This window comes from Maylandia zebra, linkage group LG14 (assembly GCF_041146795.1).
Source record: "Maylandia zebra isolate NMK-2024a linkage group LG14, Mzebra_GT3a, whole genome shotgun sequence".
Classification (NCBI taxonomy): domain Eukaryota; kingdom Metazoa; phylum Chordata; class Actinopteri; order Cichliformes; family Cichlidae; genus Maylandia; species Maylandia zebra.
Window position 1 is genome coordinate 30,883,508 of NC_135180.1, and position 13,576 is coordinate 30,897,083.

General features: G+C 37.6%; 3 protein-coding genes across 3 annotated transcripts; all 3 read left to right on the plus strand.

Annotated features, from left to right (window-relative positions):
* The first annotated feature begins 218 nt into the window (after positions 1–218).
* Positions 219–1,196, plus strand: LOC112435961 (olfactory receptor 2AT4-like). Its single transcript, XM_024805071.2, has one exon. The coding sequence runs from the start codon at positions 219–221 to the stop codon at positions 1,194–1,196; it is 978 nt and encodes a 325-aa protein (XP_024660839.2).
* A 3,218-nt stretch (positions 1,197–4,414) lies between these two features.
* Positions 4,415–5,873, plus strand: LOC112435962 (olfactory receptor 2AT4-like). Its single transcript, XM_024805072.2, has one exon. The coding sequence runs from the start codon at positions 4,887–4,889 to the stop codon at positions 5,871–5,873; it is 987 nt and encodes a 328-aa protein (XP_024660840.2). The 5' UTR covers positions 4,415–4,886.
* A 3,047-nt stretch (positions 5,874–8,920) lies between these two features.
* LOC101466556 (olfactory receptor 2AT4-like) lies at positions 8,921–9,898 on the plus strand. The gene has a single exon (XM_014410083.2). The coding sequence runs from the start codon at positions 8,921–8,923 to the stop codon at positions 9,896–9,898; it is 978 nt and encodes a 325-aa protein (XP_014265569.2).
* Positions 9,899–13,576: the final 3,678 nt, after the last annotated feature.

A 13,576-nucleotide genomic window follows, 5' to 3' on the forward strand; every position in this document is an offset into this window, starting at 1 on the left:
TTATGCAGTCAGGAACATGTTTAGTTGTAACATAAATTCCCAGACCTAAAGGAAAAACAAATGAGAACTAAAACTTACTAAAATATTCTTAACAATATGCACAAAGTACCAAAAATTACTTTAAAGCACAATGATTTCAAGGTATTATAAATTTAAATGTTACCATTTATCTTAACATTGTGGGTTTTCCAGTGTTCTCAGGAAATTTCTGCTCTGTCATGCCTGAGAGAAATCATAGCAGTGTGACTGAGTTCATCCTTACTGGATTCGCTGGCCTTCATCAAGAATACTATGGTCTTGTCTCAGCTGTATTGTTTTTTGTATATTTGATAACTCTGATAGCAAATGCTAAAGTTATTTTTTTATTTGCAACCAACCACAGCCTCCATAAGCCAATGTATTATATCATTTTAAATCTGAGTGTATGTGATATTCTCTTTAGCACAACCACTTTACCTAAGATCATAAGCAGATATTGGTTTCGATCAGGAAGCATTTCATTTACTGCCTGTTTTATCCAAATGTACTTTGTTCACTATCTTGGTTCAGTCAATTCGTTTATTCTCTTTCAGATGGCTTTAGATAGATATTTGGCTATTTGCTATCCTTTCAGATATTCACTTGTTCTTACAAAATCTAATATTTTAATTCTCAGTATTACTGCCTGGATTATTTCCAAGGCATTCCCTCTAATGATGGTTATTAGAGCATATCCTCTTCCTTACTGTGCCTCAAATATAATCACTCACTGTTTCTGTGACCATATTGGTATAACAGTCCTGGCGTGCACTGACAGGACCCCTTATGCCACTCCTGCCTTTACAGCAGCAATGGTTACACTACTGGGGCCTCTGGCATTCATCATTTTCTCATACTGCTCTATTCTTATAGCAGTGTATAAGATAGCAAATGTGCAAGGCCGCCTGAAATCATTGTCCACTTGTAGTACTCAGCTGATTATAATCTCCCTTTATTATTTACCCAGATGTTTTGTATATTTAGCCCAAAATGTTGGCATTACATTTAGTGCTGATGTGCGAATAGTGATCATCATGCTGTACAGCCTTGCCCCACCAATGATCAATCCACTCATATATTGCTTAAGAGCAAAAGACATGAGAGAAAGCTTGTTGAAGCAATTTTGCAAAAGAATTGTTCCACGAAAAGCTCATGTTGCAGCTATTAGTAACTCATAAGTTAACATATCTTTCAAACAGGCCTTAATGTAAATCATTCTAAAGGGAAGGCAAATAGATTGTCTTGTTGTACTGCATTTATGAAAGAAACCTTTGCTGGATTTATGTAAAAAAAAGTTGCTGTAGTTGATGTTCAGTGGTGTCTGTTGCAGGAAACAGGGGAACAAACGTTAAAAAAAACATTTGTAAGCACTTCCTGGAATGTGACAGAATATGTTTATTGCTTCTATTGACCCCGTTTTTCTACTGATAAAACAAACCAGGCTTTGAACTTCTCACGTGCTTTTTTTCATGTGTTTATGCCCTCACCAAATTTAAAATTCTTCTTACCTACTCTTTGTTATTAAAATCGAGTAGTTTTTTTATGTCCATTTTTTTTTAATTTAAAGTTATACTAAGTAATTTCTTAAGGTTATCTAATATAAAAAATAATAGTTTCCTGATAAATATACTTTAATTAATGTGTAATTACACCACCCAATTATTCATTTGGAAATATAGAGGAGCAGGTGCTGGTTTGTGGAAGTTTCCCCACCATCTTGAATACAGTGGCCAAGACATTCTACCTAATAACATTTTTATGTATGTTGCTAGAGACCAGGCAACTTTTAAAAACTTACTCTTTGTAAGTTTTTAAAAGTTGTAACTTTTAATTTTAGGATACCAAATGTGTTTTTCAAACTATATGTGATCACTTCATATGCATCTTTCTCATAATGCCTTTCACCATGCGCTCTCTCCTGCCTTATTTCCACTTCATCCACTTTCTCCTCACTTTAAGCTTCATCTTCTGAACTAAAGTCTGGACTCAAAAAATGGCCATAAACATGCTTATTTATCCTCCATATTCCCAATCGCAATTATTTATTGTCATCAGATTACACACGCGACTCTCCAGTTTCCTGACAGCTGAAAATGGCTGACTAACCAACAAGAACAGCTTAGCTGCGAGTGTACTAAATTCACATTTTTCCCTCTGATAAGCAGTTTGACTGTATTCTCACATCACATGAGAGTTTATTCACTAAGTTTCCAAGTGCAACAATGTTTGATCGACTTCAAAGGAAGCTTCACTAATGCTGGCTAACAGCAGATAACAGCAACAAAAACAGCATTGCGCACTGACAGCCTCCTTCAGAGTAAATCAGTAAGGACACTAACAGCGGTAAACAGAATGATGAAAGACATCTATCAAATATCTATACTGTTTCACAAGTTTAAAATGTTTTCTGACTGCCCTTGTAACAAGGTATCCATTTGTTTTTTCCTGTTTTTGCTTCATTCTGTGGCTTTAATTTTTGTTGAGTTTTTTTTTTTTTTTTTTTTTTTAAGAAGAAAATCTTTTCACTGTAACTGTGGAATGAATTAATTCTGCTGGCTGTAAAAAAATATGCAGTTAATAAATTGTTTTTTTTTTAAAACATGATTTTAACCTATTTATTATTGAATTTAAAGGACAACATTTAGAATAGTGTTATATTTAACTTATAGCACCAGTGAAAATTCACATTAAAAAAAAGCTAAAATTGCTGTTCAATGGGGGAAAAAGCAAACAACATTTTTGTGTGTCTCCATGTTGGATGAGCATGTGAGTATTTGTATGTGTGTGCATGAGGCTGGAAATGCATGCTTGTGACATAATTTCCTAGGGGTTAATAAAGTATTCTGATTCTGATTGTATATGTCTATGTGTCAGGTCAGGTCTTACACTCTCACTCTCTCAGAACATCTTAGGCTCCCTCAGGTGTGATGGCCTATTTCCCCCCACCACACTCACTGCCAGTTGCTGGTGCCAACACACACCGGTGCATTGGTGGTTCTCTGTGTCTCTGGGTGGGTGTTTGGCTGTTTAGTGGCTCACTCCTGGTGGCTGCTTGGTGGGGCCTGGCTCTATTGGGCCCCTGCTGGGGGTCTCTGGGCCCGGTACACAGTCTGCTAGCCAGATTGCCTGTGGAGCCCGCAGGCTCGCCGCTGAGGCCTCCTGTGGCTTCTGCACCATGGCCCCTGGGTGATCCCTGTCAAGGGCTCTCCTTAACACTTTTCTAGGTGGGTGCTGTGATTGCTCTTGTACTCTAGGGGGGCTATGGATGTCTGGGGCCTGGGTCTCCTCCATGCCTGCTTTATGAAATGGGGTCAAGGCTGTGGCTCCCCAAACCTACTATTAGATACTTAAATGGAGAAATCTTATGAGCACAAGCTCACACACACAGGTGTGCACACAAGCGTACAAGTTTTCACACATGTGTACAAACAGGTACTTACAAATGCACACTATATTAGTTTACTGCTGCCTCGAAACATGGCGTGTATCATTAATAGTGTGTCAAGTTGACCAGTATAGTAAAAGCCGTAATGGTGCAGTTGGGAAAATAAATCTGTTGATCATTTTTTCTGACCTTCAAACAACTGTTCTGATTGCTACACTGCCAAACAGTACAGGCAATAAATCACATGTTTTGTAAGGCAACAAGTTAGCAAAAAAAAAAAAAACCTGCACCAGGGCAAACCTCCACATGCCCCACTCCTGCTAAACAGGTGAAAATAGAATTATGAGCAACAGGACTTAGTGCCACTAAGTCTTTGATTTTATTTATTTTCTGCTGTGTTTTACTTGCATCTATTTGAAAGAGTGAGTGTAAAAACAAAAAATGTTATTTTATATGCTGGAATATGCAGAAAATAGGTTTAAATATTAAACAAATTTCTTCAAGTCAAAGACTGTTGCATATAACTTTTGCTTGATGCAATGTGCATAAAGTTAAAAGATTAAAACTAATAAAACAAGTTTTAAAAAGAGACTTTTTCATTTGATTACATTTTATATGATAGATTATGCAGAATAAGTAGAAAGGTCTGGGCTAAAAGTTCTATTGCTTTATTACGTAATCAGGTTTTGTATCATATTTTTAAAATGTAATTAAGTAGCTAAGAACTTTTGAAAATAAGTGATCAGTAAAGTGATGGGGTACTTTTTTGGAGGAGTAATCAGCAATTAGTTACTGATTACTTTTTTCAACTAACTTGACCAACACTGTAAACAAACGCTGTGCTTTCAAAGCAAGAAATATCATTTTCTAACAACAACAAAAACAATCCTAGATGGCTTTCAGCTTATTTACGACTAAATTTAGTAGTAGTAAAGGACTTTTTCCTTTACTAAAAAATACCATTAATGATGCTCTCATGGTCTGACTGAATATTGAGCACTGACTGATCCACAGAGAATAGAAAAATGGCCAATAGCACACCTTCATCACAAGGCCATATAGTGCAAGAAGTCTTTTTAAGCAGAGAACCAGGAGACAAGTCAGCAGAGTCTACCCCAAGGCTGTATGAGAAAGGTATATATAAACTGAGCTAATTAAAGTCTAAATCATTACTATGTTAATTTATATTGTTAAAATTTAACACAAAAAAGCTTTGGTTGTATACAAACATTCATGGATCGAAATCCTTTGTTAAAAGAAATAAGTAATCAAAAAGGATTAAAAACAATAATTTATAATCTTAGCAATATAAATGCATTAAATGGTACAATAGGGTTAACAGTACAGTGAAAAGAATCTAAATGAATTGGTTTGATGCTGTACTTTATTGTGAGTTTGAATGTCATCATGTAAATGATGAGCCTTAAGTGTTTTATCTAAAGTATTATATTTACTAGCGTTTTAAGGACGTCTCCCCTCCATCATGCCTGTGGAAAATCATAGCAGTGTGACGGAGTTTGTCCTTACCGGATTCCCTGGACTTCATCAAGAGTACTATGGTCTTGTCTCAGCTGTATTGTTTTTTGTATATTTGATAACTCTGATAGCAAATGCTACAGTTATTTTTTTATTTGCAACCAACCACAGCCTCCATAAGCCAATGTATTATATCATTTTAAATCTGAGTGTATGTGATATTCTCTTTAGCACAACCACTTTACCTAAGATCATAAGCAGATATTGGTTTCAGTCAGGAAGCATTTCATTTACTGCCTGTTTTATCCAAATGTACTTTGTCCATTATTTTGGCACAGCTGTTGCATACATTCTCTTTCAGATGGCTTTAGATAGGTACTTGGCTATCTGCCATCCTCTCAAATATTCACGTATTCTCACAAAATCGAATATTTTAATTCTTAGTATTACTGGATGGACTGTTGCCAAGGCATCCCCTTTAATGATGGTCATTAGAGCATATCCTCTTCCTTACTGTGCCTCAAACATAATCACTCACTGCTTCTGTGACCATATTGGTATAACAGTCCTTGCGTGCACTGACAGGACCCCTTATGCCATCCCTGCTTTAGTATTTGCAATGGTTACACTACTGGGGCCTCTGGCATTTATCATTTTCTCATACTGCTCTATTCTTATAGCAGTACATAAAATAGCAAGTGTGCAAGGTCGCCTGAAATCATTGTCCACTTGTAGTACTCAGCTGATAATAATATCCCTCTACTTTTTACCCAGATGTTTTGTATATTTAGCCCAAAATGTTGGCATTACATTTAGTGCTGATGTGCGAATAGTGATCATCATGCTGTACAGCCTTGCCCCACCAATGATCAATCCACTCATATACTGCTTAAGAGCAAAAGACATGAGAGAAAGCTTGTTGAAGGTATTTTGCAGAAGAACCATTCCACAAAAAGCACAGGTTGCAGTTATTAATATCATAAATCACAAATAACAGATCTTTTAAACAGTTTAAGTCATTGGGATTCTTGTATTGCATGAAAAAGTCCATGAGTTGTTGGAGAAAAATTACATATAAAAATTACATATACTTGAGATCCAGTGCTATTTGTTGCAGGTTACAGATGAAATAAAACCATTAGCAAGCATTTCCTTACATGTAACCCGGTATCTTTATATGTTCTCTTGACCCCAGATATGTATGCAGAGTTCTGTCAAGTTTTTAAGGGAGCACAAACAGAGTTCGATATTCAAAAAACAGGCTGAGCTTCACACTCACAGTGTCTCACACAGCTTTCCATTTCATGTATTTGTGACCTGAATAGATTCAAATTTTGTCTTACCCACTTGTTAAAGAGCCTTTAGGCACCAGTTGTGATTTAGCACTATATAAATTAAATTGAATCAAATTGTTACTTAGATAATGTACATTTCATTTTTGACCTGAGGGCAGAATTTTCTTTTGTAAATGTCAAAACATACCACAACATTTGTACTGTCCCAGGAAGGGGGGGGGGGGGGGGGATTCTTTGTTTTTTCTTAATGAGACAATCACTTGATGTGTAACTATAGAATAAATTTATTGTGTTGTGTGTAGAAATAAATAAATAAATAAAATAATTTTAAATTTTGCTGTCTTCCTCTGCTTGTCCACCACTGCTATGTCAGGTTGGTTAGCCACCACCAGTTTGTCTGCCTGTATCTGGGAATTCCAGGCCGTACTCGGCACAGATGTTCCATACTATGCCAGCCACGTGCTTATGGTATTCCATGTATGCCCTGACTGCTATCATTTTGTACCCTGCTGTTGTGCTGGATTGTCTCAGGGGCATCTTTATACAGCCTGCACCTAAGGTATTGCCTGGTGTGTTAAACCCCTGCCTCTATCGATCTTGTGCTAAGAGCCTGTTCCTGTGCTGCCATTATTAGTGCCTCTGTGCTGTCTTTCAGTCCAGATTTGTTCAGCCACTGGTAGGATTTCTTGATGTCAGCCACGTCTTATACCTCCCCGTGGTACATACAGTACAGGGGCCTGTCCTTCTACAATGGTTCTTCTCATTGATCCTCTTCTTTCTCAGGTTTCTGCTGCCTGAAGTATTTAGTACATACATGGTCAGTTGGGGCCATCTTCCTGATGTACTCATGGATGTTTGTTGTCATCATGTGATCATGGATAGTGGTTTTAACACTCACCAGTCCTTGGCCTCCTTCCTTCTGCTTAGCGTACAGTCCCCACAGTCTCGTGGTGGTGCATTTGGGTTAAAATCCAAGCTTCCTTGTCTTGATGTCAGTGGCTTTGATCTCCTTCTTTGGGCGGTTTATTATCCCAGCATGGAACCTAATCACCGGCAGGATACCTGATCATTGGCAGGGCGTAGGTGTTGATTGCAGGGATCTTGTTCTTACCATTCAGCTGACTACTCAGGACATGTCTTTGGGATTCCCAAGTAATTGCAGTTGTCCTTGATGTCTGAAATTGACCTCTACTATTGTTCGCCATATCCCCATTGAATCCCCGATGAAGGCTCTTAGGGTCCTGTTGATCTTTTATTGTTCTAGGCATTCCAGGATCCATGTGTGGGCCACTGAGTTATAGGCTTTCTTGTAGTCAATCCAGGCAGTACAAAGTTTGGTCACTCTAGTCTTGCAATCTCGAGACTGTTCTGTCTACCAGGAGCTGGTGTTTCACCCCTCTGTTATTCCTGCCAATTATTTACTGTGCCTCACTCATGTTTTGAGTCATATCCCTGTTCATCTTAGCCGCTATGATGCCTGGTCCTAGTGACTGGACCTACACAAGTATGTGGATATTACATTGTATGTTGTTTTATCCCATCATCGGCCTGTTTCTAACTTCATGATTTTAGATGCCGTGTTTCAGATCATAAGCTTGTGTTATTTGACATTTCATTGTCCATGCGGTGTGTTGCTTAGAGTTGTTAAAGACACCCTCCTGGCTACAACTTTAGGGAGTCATGTTATCTTGGTTTTCCAAGATAGCTGATTTTAGAACAGTAATCCATTATTTTATTACAACTCAGCTGCATTACTGTAACTTGTTGTACCTTGGTAGTAGCCAGGCACCCTTGTCATGTCTTCAACTGGTGCAAAATGCTGCTGCACGGTTTTTAACTGGTAAACGGAGAAGGGAGGGAGCATATTACTATTGTTTTATGCTCACTACACTGGCTACCTGTGCATTTTAGGGTTCAATTAATAATTCTTTAATTTGGTTTCAAAAGCCTTAAATGGTCTTGCCCCACACTACCTCTCTTAAGTACTGCACCTTCACACCCCTCGTCGGTCTCTCAGATCGGGCTTTTGCAATTGCGGCTCCCAAATTCTGGAATGCACTGCCATTACAAATTACAAAGTATTTCCAATTTGATATCTTTCATTTTGGTCTGAAGATGCACCTTTTTGGTTTGGCTTTTAACACCGTATAGAAAGGCCAATTTTATTTGGATTTTAATGTCTTTCTGATGTTGGTGTTGTATATTGTTTACTGTCACTGTTTTTGATTTTATGTATTTTTATTTTTTATTGTTTTATTTTCAGCACTCTGGTCAGTGTTCAGTTAGAGTGCTTTATAAATAAAGTAGGCTTGGCTTGATCCACAGAGAATATAAAGTGAACCTATCGAACACCACCATCATGATACCACACTGCAAGAAGTCTTTTTAAGCAGTGAATCAGCAGGCAACACAGCGGAGCCTTCTCTCATCCTGTATGAGAAAGGTACATATAAACTGAGCTAATTAAAGTCTTTCTCATCCTTATGTTTATGTGCATAGTTAAAGATTTACAATAAAACGGAATGTTTATTTTTCACATGAAACATGATTAGATCAAAAGGCTTTGATAAAGAAAAAGAATTGAAAAAGAATTGAAAAATAATAACAATAACAATTAGTCGGATTAAATCTTTGAGTTAATACTATACTGTATTGTAAATTTAAGATTGTGTAATTGATAAGGCTTAACGGTGGTTTCTCAAGCATTGTATGTTTACCAGTGTTTTAAACAAATTTCTGTTTCATCATGCCTGAGAGAAATCATAGTGTTCTGACTGAGTTCATCCTTACTGGATTCCCTGGCCTTCATCAAGAGTACTATGGTCTTGTCTCAGCTGTATTGTTTTTTGTATATTCGGTAACTCTGATAGCAAATGCTACAGTTATTTTTTTATTTGCAACCAACCGCAGCCTCCATAAGCCAATGTATTATATCATTTTAAATCTGAGTGTATGTGATATTCTCTTTAGCACAACCACTTTACCTAAGATCATAAGCAGATATTGGTTTCAGTCAGGAAGCATTTCATTTACTGCCTGTTTTATCCAAATGTACTTTGTCCATTATTTTGGCACAGCTGTTGCATACATTCTCTTTCAGATGGCTTTAGATAGCCAAGTACCTATCTGCCATCCTCTCAAATATTCACGTATTCTCACAAAATCGAATATTTTAATTCTTAGTATTACTGCATGGATTACTTCCAAGGCATCCCCTTTAATGTCAGTTATTAGAGCATATGCTCTTCCTTACTGTGCCTCAAATATAATCACTCACTGCTACTGTGACCATATTGGTATAACAGTCCTTGCGTGCACTGACAGGACCCCTTATGCCACTCCTGCTTTTGTATTTGCAATGGTTGTGCTACTGGGGCCTCTGGCATTTATCATTTTCTCATACTGCTCTATTCTTATAGCAGTGTATAAGATAGCAAATGTGCAAGGCCGCCTGAAATCATTGTCCACTTGTAGTACTCAGCTGATTATAATCTCCCTTTATTATTTACCCAGATGTTTTGTATATTTAGCCCAAAATGTTGGCATTACATTTAGTGCTGATGTGCGAATAGTGATCATCATGCTGTACAGCCTTGCCCCACCAATGATCAATCCACTCATATATTGCTTAAGAGCAAAAGACATGAGAGAAAGCTTGTTGAAGCAATTTTGCAAAAGACTTGTTCCACGAAAAGCTCAGGTTGCAGCTATTAGTAACTCATAAGTTAACATATCTTTCAAACAGGCCTTAATGTAAATCATTCTAAAGGGAAGGCAAATAGATTGTCTTGTTGTACTGCATTTATGAAAGAAACCTTTGCTGGATTTATGTAAAAAAAAGTTGCTGTAGTTGATGTTCAGTGGTGTCTGTTGCAGGAAACAGGGGAACAAACGTTAAAAAAAACATTTGTAAGCACTTCCTGGAATGTGACAGAATATGTTTATTGCTTCTATTGACCCCGTTTTTCTACTGATAAAACAAACCAGACTTTGAACTTCTCACGTGCTTTTTTTCATGTGTTTATGCCCTCACCAAATTTAAAATTCTTCTTACCTACTCTTTGTTATTAAAATCGAGTAGTTTTTTATGTCCATTTTTTTTTAATTTAAAGTTATACTAAGTAATTTCTTAAGGTTATCTAATATAAAAAATAATAGTTTCCTGATAAATATACTTTAATTAATGTGTAATTACACCACCCAATTATTCATTTGGAAATATAGAGGAGCAGGTGCTGGTTTGTGGAAGTTTCCCCACCATCTTGAATACAGTGGCCAAGACATTCTACCTAATAACATTTTTATGTATGTTGCTAGAGACCAGGCACATACGCAGTACTCTTTGTAAGTTTTTAAAAGTTGTAACTTTTAATTTTAGGATACCAAATATGTTTTTCAAACTATATGTGATCACTTCATATGCATCTTTCTCATAATGCCTTTCACCATGCGCTCTCTCCTGCCTTATTTCCACTTCATCCACTTTCTCCTCACTTTAAGCTTCATCTTCTGAACTAAAGTCTGGACTCAAAAAATGGCCATAAACATGCTTATTTATCCTCCATATTCCCAATCGCAATTATTTATTGTCATCAGATTACACACGCGACTCTCCAGTTTCCTGACAGCTGAAAATGGCTGACTAACCAACAAGAACAGCTTAGCTGCGAGTGTACTAAATTCACATTTTTCCCTCTGATAAGCAGTTTGACTGTATTCTCACATCACATGAGAGTTTATTCACTAAGTTTCCAAGTGCAACAATGTTTGATCGACTTCAAAGGAAGCTTCACTAATGCTGGCTAACAGCAGATAACAGCAACAAAAACAGCATTGCGCACTGACAGCCTCCTTCAGAGTAAATCAGTAAGGACACTAACAGCGGTAAACAGAATGATAAAATACGAAAGACATCTATCAAATATCTATACTGTTTCACAAGTTTAAAATGTTTTCTGACTGCCCTTGTAACAAGGTATCCATTTGTTTTTTCCTGTTTTTGCTTCATTCTGTGGCTTTAATTTTTGTTGAGTTTTTTTTTTTTAAGAAGAAAATCTTTTCACTGTAACTGTGGAATGAATTAATTCTGCTGGCTGTAAAAAAATATGCAGTTAATAATTAATTTTTTTTTTTTTTTTTTTTTTTTTTTAATACATGATTTTAACCTATTTATTATTGAATTTAAAGGACAACATTTAGAATAGTGTTATATTTAACTTATAGCACCAGTGAAAATTCACATTAAAAAAAAGCTAAAATTGCTGTTCAATGGGGGAAAAAGCAAACAACATTTTTGTGTGTCTCCATGTTGGACGAGCATGTGAGTATTTGTATGTGTGTGCATGAGGCTGGAAATGCATGCTTGTGACATAATTTCCTAGGGGTTAATAAAGTATTCTGATTCTGATTGTATATGTCTATGTGTCAGGTCAGGTCTTACACTCTCACTCTCTCAGAACATCTTAGGCTCCCTCAGGTGTGATGGCCTATTTCCCCCCACCACACTCACTGCCAGTTGCTGGTGCCAACACACACCGGTGCATTGGTGGTTCTCTGTGTCTCTGGGTGGGTGTTTGGCTGTTTAGTGGCTCACTCCTGGTGGCTGCTTGGTGGGGCCTGGCTCTATTGGGCCCCTGCTGGGGGTCTCTGGGCCCGGTACACAGTCTGCTAGCCAGATTGCCTGTGGAGCCCGCAGGCTCGCCGCTGAGGCCTCCTGTGGCTTCTGCACCATGGCCCCTGGGTGATCCCTGTCAAGGGCTCTCCTTAACACTTTTCTAGGTGGGTGCTGTGATTGCTCTTGTACTCTAGGGGGGCTATGGATGTCTGGGGCCTGGGTCTCCTCCATGCCTGCTTTATGAAATGGGGTCAAGGCTGTGGCTCCCCAAACCTACTATTAGATACTTAAATGGAGAAATCTTATGAGCACAAGCTCACACACACAGGTGTGCACACAAGCGTACAAGTTTTCACACATGTGTACAAACAGGTACTTACAAATGCACACTATATTAGTTTACTGCTGCCTCGAAACATGGCGTGTATCATTAATAGTGTGTCAAGTTGACCAGTATAGTAAAAGCCGTAATGGTGCAGTTGGGAAAATAAATCTGTTGATCATTTTTTCTGACCTTCAAACAACTGTTCTGATTGCTACACTGCCAAACAGTACAGGCAATAAATCACATGTTTTGTAAGGCAACAAGTTAGCAAAAAAAAAAAAAAAAAAAAAACCTGCACCAGGGCAAACCTCCACATGCCCCACTCCTGCTAAACAGGTGAAAATAGAATTATGAGCAACAGGACTTAGTGCCACTAAGTCTTTGATTTTATTTATTTTCTGCTGTGTTTTACTTGCATCTATTTGAAAGAGTGAGTGTAAAAACAAAAAATGTTATTTTATATGCTGGAATATGCAGAAAATAGGTTTAAATGTTAAACAAATTTCTTCAAGTCAAAGACTGTTGCATATAACTTTTGCTTGATGCAATGTGCATAAAGTTAAAAGATTAAAACTAATAAAACAAGTTTTAAAAAGAGACTTTTTCATTTGATTACATTTTATATGATAGATTATGCAGAATAAGTAGAAAGGTCTGGGCTAAAAGTTCTATTGCTTTATTACGTAATCAGGTTTTGTATCATATTTTTAAAATGTAATTAAGTAGCTAAGAACTTTTGAAAATAAGTAATCAGTAAAGTGATGGGGTACTTTTTTGGAGGAGTAATTAGCAATTAGTTACTGATTACTTTTTTCAAGTAACTTGACCAACACTGTAAACAAACGCTGTGCTTTCAAAGCAAGAAATATCATTTTCTAACAACAACAAAAACAATCCTAGATGGCTTTCAGCTTATTTACGACTAAATTTAGCTCATTTCTGTCAAGGTTGGCTGAAGGAGAACCCAAATGCTGGACTTTTAGAATGGAGAAAGTTTGTTTATTTACACAGAAAAAAGTGCCAACAATCCACAGTGTGTGCTTTTCCAATTCCCCGTGCGGTGATTCCTCTCTGTGATGCGTGGTAGTGCTTCGTCCTCCCTGGTGCTTGTGTTCAACTGTGTACTGCTCCCTGCACACGTTTCCGTAATCAACCTGGAAACAAGAGATGCCACAATGAGTACTGTCCCATCCACCGGCCAACTAAACACGTTAACCATTCCAACAAGAGAGTATTGAAAACACAAGCTCCACACTAACTGTATTTCTAGTTTAACAATCCCATGCCAACTGCTGCTCCACTGCTCTCTTAAGTAGAGCCCCTTGATTAGGCAGATCAGCAACAGGTGAGTGATTATTGCAGGTGTGGCTGGCTCCAAGGCAGGGACTCTCCAGTCCTGATCGGGCAGCAAAACTGACACGACAACACACAGGGAAAGGAGGAACCAGGAGCAGATCACACCA

What these genes read in the sequence shown, in the direction of transcription:
- LOC112435961 (XM_024805071.2), top strand. Translation starts at nt 219, where the DNA reads ATGCCTGAGAGAAATCATAGCAGTGTGACTGAGTTCATCCTTACTGGA.
- LOC112435962 (XM_024805072.2), top strand. Translation starts at nt 4,887, where the DNA reads ATGCCTGTGGAAAATCATAGCAGTGTGACGGAGTTTGTCCTTACCGGA.
- LOC101466556 (XM_014410083.2), top strand. Translation starts at nt 8,921, where the DNA reads ATGCCTGAGAGAAATCATAGTGTTCTGACTGAGTTCATCCTTACTGGA.